The following is an 11,037-nucleotide window of genomic DNA, read 5'->3' as shown; positions in this document are numbered from 1 at the left end:
GGGAGCCCTGCGGGTGCGGGACTCCTGAAGGTTTGGCGGGAGGGAATGGGGACTTCTGGGTCCTGCTGGGATGCGGGGCTGAGACTCTTGGTGACCTGGAGGCCACGGCATCCGGACACCTATACCGCCGGGATCCAGAAAGTGGTGCACGGTTGTTGGGGTCCTGATCACAGAGGCTCAGGGGACTGACTAGACGTCAGCGCGTTTTGGGGAGGCTTGGAGGCCACCTGGATGCTGGGGACATGATCGGCCTGGACGCCTAATCGTGAAGAGGAAAGAACCAGATGGACACGTCCCTGGCTCTAAAGGATCTGGATTCCAGTACCTGGGCCCTGAGTGTCGCGTCCATCCTGGAGTCACGGTGACCAGCGGTGTCATAGACCAGGGTCTTACACCCTGGTCTTTAGGGAGGAAGTTGTACATTAGGGATATTTAGCAGCCGGGTCAGGTGGCGCCACCCCGAGGGGCTTGAGTGCTTCCTGGGCAGGACTTGGGGTGGGGTCCCTCTGTCCTCCCTGCCTCCTTAGCCCAGGCTAGGAAGTGGGTGTAGCTGCAGACCTGGGGAGTGGGACTCTGGGGATGGCTTTGGGGAACAGGTCCTTCAGGTGCTGGGAGCTATGGGGGGATGGAGCCCAGAGCGTCTGGGCCCCAGCGAGGAGCCCGCCCCAGCGCAGCTTGGGCATGCTTGGCACGCAGCGCGCGGGCCGGTCCGATCCGTATGCGCGCCGCGTGCGCCCATTGGTATGCGGGAGCCGGCCCGGCGCGGGCGTGAGGCGGGCGCGCTGGCGGGCCGCGCGGGGGAGGCGGCGGCGGGGCACGTCCTCACCCGGAGCGCCAGGGTGGGAACCGCGGCTTCCCAGGAAGGGGAAACTGAGGAACGCATCTAAGGCATCTCCTGGCTTGACCCTTGGGCACACGCACGCACCTCAGTTTCCCTGGACGATCTTCCCCCAGGGAACTGAACCCCACCCGCGACTCCTTCGCGCCTGAATTCCCGAGTCCCCGTCGAGATGGCGACCCCCTATCCCAGAAGCGGTGGCCGAGGTGAAGTCAAGTGCGGGGGCGGTCGTGGAGCCGGCGTCCCCTGGGATTTCCTGCCTGGGCTGATGGTCAAGGCCCCGCCCGGACCCTGGTGAGCAAATCTGCCCCTGAATAGCCTCTCCCCCGAAGGCGTGCGGGGGTGGGGGGGCTTCACAGCCTTTCAGATGACATTCATCCTCTGGCCCGTGCCCTGACCCGTATCTAGACTTTGTCACCCTCACTTATTGCTGAGTTCTGTTTTCAGTCCCCCAGCTGCGAATTCACCGGCTAAAGAGAAGGTTCTGCCCCCAGCCCCGTAGCCTGACATCACAACTGAAGCAGGAGGCTCGCCAGTTCAAGGCTAGCCTGGGCAAAATAGAACTTATCGCAAAAGGCAAAAACATTAGCCGGGCGTGGTTATGTACGCCTTTTATCTCGGTGCTCCGGAGGCCGAGGCAAGCTAATCTCTCTACAAGTTTAAGGCCAGCCTGGTGTACATAGTAAGACCTCTGTCTCCAAAAACAAAACACAAAAAAACAAAAAACAAACCTGAGGAATGTAGTTCGGTGGTAGACCTTCAGTTCAAACCCTAGTACCCCAAATACCATAGTAATAATTAAATTATTATTATTATTAAATAAAGGTTCTGTCCCTGTCCTCAAAAGCCAGCAGGGATGTAGAATTCGCACTCAGGCCTATCCCACTTCCTGAAGTGCTGGGACCGCGTTTCCAGGACTCTTACTGACACCTCCTCCATGCCGCCCGCCCAGCCTGCAGGCGCAGCGCAAAGAGAAGTCCCGCAACGCTGCGCGCTGGCGGCGCGGGAAGGAAAATCTGGAGTTCTTCGAGCTAGCCAAGCTGCTCCCTCTGCCCGGTGCCATCTCCAGCCAGCTGGACAAGGCGTCCATCGTGCGCCTTAGCGTCACCTACCTCCGCCTGCGTCGTTTTGCCGCGCTGGGGGCGCCGCCCTGGGGGTTGCGGGCCGTCGGGCCTCCGGCTGGCCTCGGTGAGTGCGCATGCTCACGCTGCCAAGTTCTCCCCTGCCGCCCTACCCCCAGCCTTGGGGACAGGATTGAGAAAGCCAGGCCGGCCCTGACCCGGCTCCTGGAGAGTCCACCAGACCTTTGGTGGTTTCCCAACTGGTCTCGAGGGGACAAGTTGAGGATTTTTTATAAACTTTTGACTTAAGTCAGAACCTGGCAGCAATCTAGATCACTGGAAAAGGTGGTTATTGTTTTTGTCGTCGTTTGATGAGACAGGGCCTTACTATGTAACCTCGGCTAGCCTGGGACTTGATATGTGGACTTGGCTGGTCTCCAGCTCACCTGCCTCTGGCTCCTGTGGGTCCTGTGGGTTTAAAGGTGAGCGCCATCACCCCGTCCTGGCGCTTGTCTTTTAGATCGTGCCTCCTGTAGCCTGGTCTGGCCTGGCCTGGAATTTGATATGTAGTATAGGCCAGCCCTGAATTTGGGATCCTCCTGCCTCCATCTCCTCAGTGTTGGGAGTACAGGCGTCTGCCTCCACACACAGCAGAGGCTATTAATTTTATGAGGTGAGATGAACCAGGGTTGCTACAGAAGTTTCCAGCTGTTCGGTGCCTCTTCCCACCCCCGCCAGGGCCTCCACTCAACCAATAAGGGTGGGCTCCCGAACGGTCCTGTGGCACTCCAGGGAACACAGAAAACTGGGGGCTAAATTCCCCATTTGAGGTGAGGAGGTCACAATATGGCCAGGAGGGGGGATGATAGATCATCAAGAAGGTTCTCCTTGGTGACATTAGCTGTGTGTCCATCCCCACACCAACCCCTAGCCCTGAAGTCCCCCAGCGAGGCGCCTCCCCTCTTCCTGTGCTGCATTGGCGGTGGGCAGTGGTAGCTAGAGCACGCCTTTAATCCCGGCACTCCAGAAGTGAGGCAGGTGGATTTCTGTGAGCTCCCAGACAGCCAGGGCTACAAAGAAAAACCCTGTCTCAGAGAGAGGGAGAGGAGAGAGAGAGAGAGAGAGAGAGAGAGAGAGAGAGAGAGAGAGAGAGAGAGAGAGAGAGACTGAGAGAGAGACTGAGAGAGAGAAGAAATAGGATTGACCATCAGTGCCACCCCCATCAGGCAAGGCCCCTGGAACTCCCTGCAAAGGACCAGGCAAGGCAGCCTTCGGTATGTGGCCTGTGTCACCTTACTGTTTATGGAGAGTCAATTCCATGTGTGATACCATTGTGAGTGCCCAGGACATAGCAGGAAACACACTAGACCAGAGTCCCTGCCCTGGCTGGGTCTGGTGTTGATGGCTTATTCACCCAGTGCTCCTGAGGCTGAAGCAGGAGAATTACCATGAGTATGAAGCCAGCCTCTGCTACAAAATGAGATTCTGTCTCAAAACAAAAAGGGCCAGGCACGGTGGCATTTTCATCCCAGCACCTGAGAGACAAAGACAGGCAGATCTCTGTGGGTTTAGGTCCAGCCTCCTCTATGTAGTGAGTTGGAAACTAGCCAGGGCTACAGAAAGAGACCCAGTCTCAGAAACAAACAAACAAATTCTAGCAAGCAGGCATGGAAGCACACACCTGTTACTGTAACAAGCCGAAGGCCAAACTCATTCTCAGCTACACTGTGAGTTCTAGGTCAGCCTGGGCCACAAGAGATCCTGTCTCAAAACAAGATTAATAGAGAATAAAAAATGAAGCAAAAAGTCCCTTGTAGCCGGGCAGTGGTGGCGCACGCCTTTAATCCCAGCACTTGGGAGGCAGAGGCAGGCGGATTTCTGAGTTCGAGGCCAGTCTGGTCTACAAAGTAAGTTCCAGGACAGCCAGGGCTACACAGAGAAACCTTGTCTCAGATAAAAAAAAAAAAAAAGTCCCTTGTAGATAGATGTAGATGTGACACAGTAGAAGAAAATTTATAATCTATAATTTGCAACAATGTAGTATATGTAAGATGTCAACATATAGATGAATATCTCATTTTTCTTCCTACCTTTGATTACTGATGCATAGAATATTATATTTTCATCATTCTAGTTTATATATCCCTACTTAATTGTTATTACAGGGCAGCAAAAGTGTTACCTATGGTCACAGGTGAAGAAACTCCACACACACACACACACACACACACACACACTCAGGAAGAATGGGGTCCTTAGGGTGGGGTTGGAGAGGGTTCCTATTCCCTTCCTGCCCTGGTACCCAGAGAGGAGGTGGGGGGAGAGAAAATAGCATTGATTAAGTCCCGCAATAAATCACCATTTAAATTTAAATAATCCGGCTTCCCAGGCGGTAATTAGGCGAATTGACTGGCGCTGAGAGAATGCCGCATTAGCGAGGCTGATTACTGTCATTACCGCGAACAACATGTGCGCCGGCGGGGGATAAACATCTTGTCTATTGTCCTGGAGCCCCAGGGAGGGAAAAAGGGGGGCTGAGAGAGCCCTGACGGTGTCCAGCCCCTCAACACTTGAAGGGGCATCCGGAAGCTTCAAGAGATAGAGGCTCACTCTGGTCACAGCACCCCGGGCCGGGTCGTCTCTTAGCCACTTCCACAATGCCCACCTGTGCATCAGAACCAACTGGTCAGGAACGCGGGGGGGGGGGGGGGGCTCAACATCCGGTCGACAGACAACCAAATTCAAAAACTTAGGCCCCTGCTAATCTACACCAAAGTAGCTCTCTGAAGACTGGAAGAAAGACCCTGAGAAAATGAGACCCAAATGGGGAAGATGGTAGCTACTTGGTTCATTGTCTTTTTTTTTTTTTTTTTTTAAGCCTACAGCACCCGGTATTCCCAGGCGGTCACCCATCGAAGTACTAACCAGGCCCGACCCTGCTTAGCTACTGAGATCAGACGAGATCGGGCGCGTTCAGGGTGGTATAGCCGTAGACTTGGTTCATTTTCTAAGAGGCTTTTATTTTATGTATTTGTGTATTTTGCCTGCATGCACATGTACACTGGTGCCCACAGAGGCCAGAAGAGGGCACTAGATCCCCCTGAAATTGGAGTTATATACACTTGTGAGCCACCATGTAGATTCTGGGCATCAAACCCCGGTCCTCTGGAAGAGCAGTGTTCTTAACTGCTGCTCCAGCTCTTCAACTCCCCTAGAAGAACAATCTTCAGGAGTTGATCCTCTCATTCATATATATATATATATATATATATATATATATATATATATATATNTATATATATATATATATGTGTGTGTGTATATATATATATACATATAATAAATGTATATATATATATGTATATATATACATATAATAAATACACACACATACCTATATACACCTATTTTCTATATATGAGTACACTGTAGCTGTTTTCAGACACACCAGAAGAGGGCATCAGATCCCATTACAGATGACTGTGAGCCACCATGTGGTTGCTGGGAATTGAACTCAGGACCTCTGGAAGAACAGTTGGTGCTCCAGCCCACAATTGATCTTCTCTTTGAGCACAGAGAGATCAAACTCTGACAGACAGGCTTGGGAATGTGCTCCTTGACCTACTGACCCGGTTCTATGACCCTGAGTTCAAGCTTGCTTACTTTCTTTCTTATCTTAGACAAGGTCTCTCTGTGTAGTCCTAGATGGCCTAGAACTCTCTGCCTCCATCTGCCATCTGGGATGAAAGTTAAACTCTGCCATGTGTATCTGCTTTGGGTCAATTTTTAACTACCACACTTGAACATCCCTTCTAGGTCCCAGATGTTAAATTTCTTTGGTTTTAGATAATTCCCTATTCGTCTCTTTCTCTAACCTTGCATTTAAGCTATTATTATTGATGCTGTTGTTTGTTGTTGTTGTTTGTATAAGGGTGTTTGGTCTGCATACATGTCTGTGCACCACTTTTGTGCCTGATGTCCAGGGAGGCTAGTAGATACTTGGGGACTGCAGTCACAGTTAATTTGTGATTACTGGACAGTAATAACTCTTCCCACGTGTGTTGATCCCAGTGGACAAGGGACCCACGCTGATGGACAGAGCGAGAGTCCAAAATTTCTTATAATGAGTGATAAGGAATGGTTCTCTCTCTCTCTCTCTCTCTCTCTCTCTCTCTCTCTCTCTCTCTCTCTCTCTCTCTCTCTCTCTCTCTCTCTCTCATACAAGACAGTAACTAGGCCTAGGCTCCCTCAGATACATTGTAGCAAGGATGGTGTGTTTAGGATTGGTCACCCAGAAGGCCTTTCCCTGACTACATAGCATGACAGGCTCCTACCTTGGATACCCACCCCACCTTTAAGCCTCAATCTATAAAACATGATGACATCATCTACCCAGGAGCTTCAGAGTATGTCGGGGAGATGGGGTTTTGTTTGTTTTATTTTTTGAGACAGGGTTTCTCAGTGTAACCAGCCCTGGACTTGCTCTGTACACCACACTGTCCTCGAACTCACAGAGATCCTCCTGCCTCTGTCTCCCAAATACTGGGATTAAAGACATGCACCACCACTTTTTACTTTTTACTGTTTTTTTAAAGTTTTCAAAAACTGTACGTGTATGTGTTTGTGCCTACATGTGCTTATGTGCACCATGTGTGTGCCCCTGCTGGAAGAGGCCAGAGGGTGTTGAATCCCTTGCAGCTGAAGTTACAGGTGGTTTAAAGCCACCCAAGCTGGGTACTGGGAGCCAAGCTATTCTTCTGCATGAACGATGTGTGTTCTTAACTGCTGAAGCATCTATCCAGTCTTTTTATTTTATTTTATTTTATTTTTTAAAGACTTATTTATTTATTATATGTAAGTACACTGTAGCTGTCTTCAGACACTCCAGGAGAGGGCACCAGATCTCGTTACAGATGGTTGTGAGCCACCATGTGGTTGCTGGGATTTGAACTCTGGACCTTCGGAAGAGCAGTCGGGTGCTCTTACCCACTAAGCCATCTCACCAGCCCCTCCAGTCTTTTTATTATTCTTTATAAGTGTGTACATGTGCATGTGTGCATGCATTCACGTAAGTGTGTGTGTGTGTGTGTTACCAGGTGTCAACCTTTGCCTTCCTCCTTTTCTTGAGATAAGTCTATTTATTGTTCAGTGCAGCACAGGGCAGGCTAGCAGAGGGCAGGCTACCACGGGGCAGGCTAGCAGAGGGCAGGCAAGCTGGCCCACAGGCTCCGAGGGAGTCTTTCATCTCTCATCTCCCAGTACGAATGATGAAATACAGTGTTCACTAACATATCCAGCTTCACATGGGTTCTGGGGATTTGAATGAGGTCTTCACACTTGCGTAGCAAATGATTTTCCAGCTGGACGATCGCCCCAGCCCTCTCCCCCAGTCGTTTGTGTGCATTGTTTTAACAATGTTGGGGGAATGGAGGAAATGCTCAGTAAACTGTCCTTGAGTGAGGTGACATCTTCGTCCCCAGGTAGGACACTACCTCAGGAGGAAGTAACCTTTGACCCAAGACTTAAAGGAGTGAAAATGCCAGGTGTGAGAAAGGCCAGGCGAGGGCTGGCACAAAGGACAGCCTAGAAGCTGAAGGAGACAGTGAGGGTTAGACTGGGGGTTGGGCAGAGGGGCTGGATAAACTGAGAAAGGAGATGGGAAAGCGGGTAGGAGGAAGAGGGAAAGCCGAAGGGAGAGACCCCAGAAACTCTCAGGAGTAGTCTAGACTGATACTTTAGCATTCGTCTCGATGATATATTAGTCACCCACTGTATACCTGTTTGTGGCCCTGGAGGCCTTTGATGTACAAAACCCAACTGCTCTTAGCACAAGGCTGGGGTTGGCATTTAGTTGGTAGAACATTTGCCTAGCCTGTAGGAAGCCCTGGGTTGCATCCCAGCACTAGACAAACCAGGCACGGTGCAGACCTGTAATCCCAGTAGAGAAGGGAAGGGGGATCTGGAGCGCAAGATCATCTTTCGATGCGCAGTGAGTTCCAGCCTGGCAGTGGTGACACACACCTTTAATCCCAGCACTTGGGCCAAGGCAAAGGCAGGTGGATCTCTGTGAGTTCAAGGCCAGCCAGATCTACAGAGTGAGTTCCAGGACAGCCAAGGCTACACAGAAAATCCTGTCTTGAAAGAGAAATATAATTCCTACAACAGGTTGAGGTCCCCTGGGCATCCATCGAGCCCGATGATAACAGATGATTGAGTGACAGGACATCTCCTCTTCCACTCCCGAGAGTCATGAAAACCTAGCCCTTCATTCCCAAGGACCCAAGATGAGAAACTCATAGGATGGGAAGGGAGGGGACCTCCTGAAACTTGGTAGGGATCTTTCCTGCCCTCCCTTTTCTGAGCATACCCTCTCTCTGCCCATGTCTCCCTTCTTCCTTTCCACCCACCTCAGGCTTCCACCACCACCCTGACGTTGCCTGACAAATGTTTATTAGTTGAATAAGCAATTAAGTGAATAAGTGATTTCAGGGTCTTTGGACTTCTGGGCAGGGCAGCTGTGAAGGTGGAGCACACCTGTTGAATTGGGACATGGAGGGGCTGTAGGTGGGAAGAATAGGGAGCCGGTAGGTTTGGGGAGGTGGAAAGTGGGGGTACTAAGACATCGGTAGGCAATCCTAAGCACACCTTGGGATCCTTGTCGCAGGGGATGGGTCATGTGCATGGGGGGGCACAGCAGGTTCCCAAGCTCTCCTCCTGTGCACCCCCATCCCAGTGTGCCCATTAATGCAGCAGCTCAGTCTGACCCGGGCTGATCCCCGGAGAGGGAAAATGAAGGAATTAGCAAAAATGACAGGGGAAAATTGCCACAATTAGCAGGCAGCATTGTTCCTGCCTGTCACGGGGCTGCTTGGAGCTGGGTTTCGGGGGAGGGGTCTCCATCACCCCCCACACTTATTGTTCCTGGAGGTTCAGATGGGGAGGAAGCAGGAGAAACAGCAGTCAGATGGGAGGGGGGTCTGGGGAGGCCTGGGGTAGACTCTGACAGCCTGGCTGACTTGGGGGAGTCCTGAGGAACAGGGGTGGCAGGGGTCCTGCCCAGGAAAAGCACCATTCCCACCTCACTCCCTGCTTTCCTCCTTCATGCTCCCTAGACACTTGGCAGTCTAGGAACTCAGACCCCTGCAGCAAATCCATTTAAAGAGGAAACTGAGGCACAAGAAGAAGAGGTGACTCCAGGCCCTTAGCCTAACAGAGGGAAGGCCACTGACAGAGTGCTTGGGTTCTCTCTTGGGAAGCTGGGGCGGGGGTTAGGGGGGATCGGGGGGGGGGTAACTACAGCATCCAGGTGTCCTGACCGGGGGAGGGGGACGACTGTGACATTCAGCCTATGTCTTAGTGACTGTCTGTCCCAGAATTTAAGTCTCTCTGGAATTCTAACTTTCTCCTCCTTGTATGTCTTCATCTCCTCAACACATCTGCAAAAGTTTCACTATTGTATACACGTCTCTGCCATGGTATACTATACAAAAATACCAGCAGGAGGTGTAACTCAATGGCAGCACCCTGCATAGAATCCTCCAATGAGGGTCTGGGGGCGTGGCTCAGTGGTAGAGCCCCTGCATAGAATCCTCCAATGAGAGGCTGGGGGTGTGGCTCAGTGGTAGAGCCCCTGCATAGAATCCTCCAATGAGAGGCTGGGGGTGTGGCTCAGTGGTAGAGCCCCTGCATAGAATCCCCCAGTGAGGGGCTGGGGGTGTGGCTCAGTGGGAAAGTAACTGCCTAACATGTGCAAGGCTCTGGTTCAGTGCACAGCACTGAAAAAAAGAAAGCCCACACACTGTACTCAAGCCTGCTGATGCATCCCTGTAAATGTAGTTTTCAGGAGGCTGAGACAGGAGAATGGCAAATTTTAGTCAAACTTGGGTTATTTATTGAGACTCTATTTCAAAGAAACTAAAAATTTTCATCCAAAATGTATCCATAGTAAAATTAGATAGCATTTTAAAAAACTTAATTTGTTTATCTGTTCATGTGTGTATGTGGGCAGGACACAGCACACAGGTGGAGGTCTGAGGACAATCTGTGAGAATCAAGTCTCATTGTATCACATAAGTTCTGGGGATCTTCAAGTCTGATGGTGCATGCATTTACCACTAACTCATTTCGACAACTTTTAAAAATATTTATTTATATTTAAGTGTGTGAGTGTTTTACATGAATGTATGTACCACAGATGTGTAGTACTGACAGAGGCCAGAAGAGGGCATCAAATCCCTGAGATTAGAAGGGTCCTTCCGCAAGAGAGCGTGCTCTTAACCACTCAGCCAGTTCTCTACACCTCCCCCATCCCAGCTTTTAGACAGGGTCTCACTCTGTGCCCTGACTGGCCTGGAACTTGCTGTACACGCAAGGCTGTTTTAAAGTATCCAAACCAGCACCATTTACTGCATAGTCCCAAAGGAGTCCTGCAGCCATGAAGCAGCCACCTGCCCAGTGCTGCCAACCACAGACCTGCTTTCTGCTCCCATCGACTTGCCAGTTTTAGACATTTCATAGGCGTGGGGTCACTGTGGCCTTTTTGTGCCTGTCTGCTTTTATAATATTCCATCACAAATCAAGGCTTCATTCCTCTTCATCTTGGATCTACCGCATTTTGTATCCGTTCTCGGAGGCTGGACGTTGGGGATTTTTTCTTGGCTTTATGTAATGCTGTTCTCTCTGTGTGTATACAGCACTCCTCACAGTACCTATCTTAAGGTTGTTGGGTTGTAAAGGGATTGCCAGAGGCTCACGTCATAGCTCTCTTTTCACTTATTGAAGAATCACTGAGCTGTGATCTTCAGCTGCTATCTTAATGTGCAGTCCACCCTGCAGTGCAAACTTCTCTAACTACTCTCATAATTTTGTGTTTCTTTGGATTTTGTTACTGTCTTTCAGTGCAGTGGATTGAACCCAGAGCCTATGAATACTAGACAAGCACTCTACCACAGAGCCCCTCACTGGAGAATTCTAGGCAAGGGCTCTACCACTGAGCCACGCCCCCAGCCCCTCCCTGGGGGATTCTAGGCAGGGCTCTACCACTGAGCCACGCCCCCAGCCCCTCACTGGGGGATTCTAGGCAGGGGCTCTACCACTGAGCCACGCCCCAACCCCTCACTGGGGGATTCTAGGCAGGGG

The 11,037-nt window shown here is 50.9% G+C and overlaps 1 protein-coding gene and 1 non-coding gene across 2 annotated transcripts in view; one reads left to right on the top strand and one right to left on the bottom strand.

Annotated features, from left to right (window-relative positions):
- The first annotated feature begins 1,010 nt into the window (after window positions 1-1,010).
- Npas1 (neuronal PAS domain protein 1) overlaps window positions 1,011-11,037 on the top strand; it is a 20,567-nt gene continuing 10,540 nt past the window's right edge. The window contains exons 1-2 of the mRNA XM_029479073.1: window positions 1,011-1,132; window positions 1,791-2,026. Coding sequence (XP_029334933.1) covers window positions 1,011-1,132; window positions 1,791-2,026 — 358 coding nt within the window. The remainder of the gene's footprint in view (window positions 1,133-1,790; window positions 2,027-11,037) is intronic.
- Window positions 4,776-4,894, bottom strand: LOC115031569. Its single transcript, XR_003837251.1, has one exon. It is a non-coding gene; the product is annotated as a 5S ribosomal RNA (ribosomal RNA).

The sequence above is a fragment of the Mus caroli genome, chromosome 7 (genome assembly GCF_900094665.2).
Source record: "Mus caroli chromosome 7, CAROLI_EIJ_v1.1, whole genome shotgun sequence".
Classification (NCBI taxonomy): Eukaryota; Metazoa; Chordata; class Mammalia; order Rodentia; family Muridae; genus Mus; species Mus caroli.
Note: the sequence above shows the minus strand (reverse complement) of the source record. Positions and strands in the feature narration are given on the sequence as shown.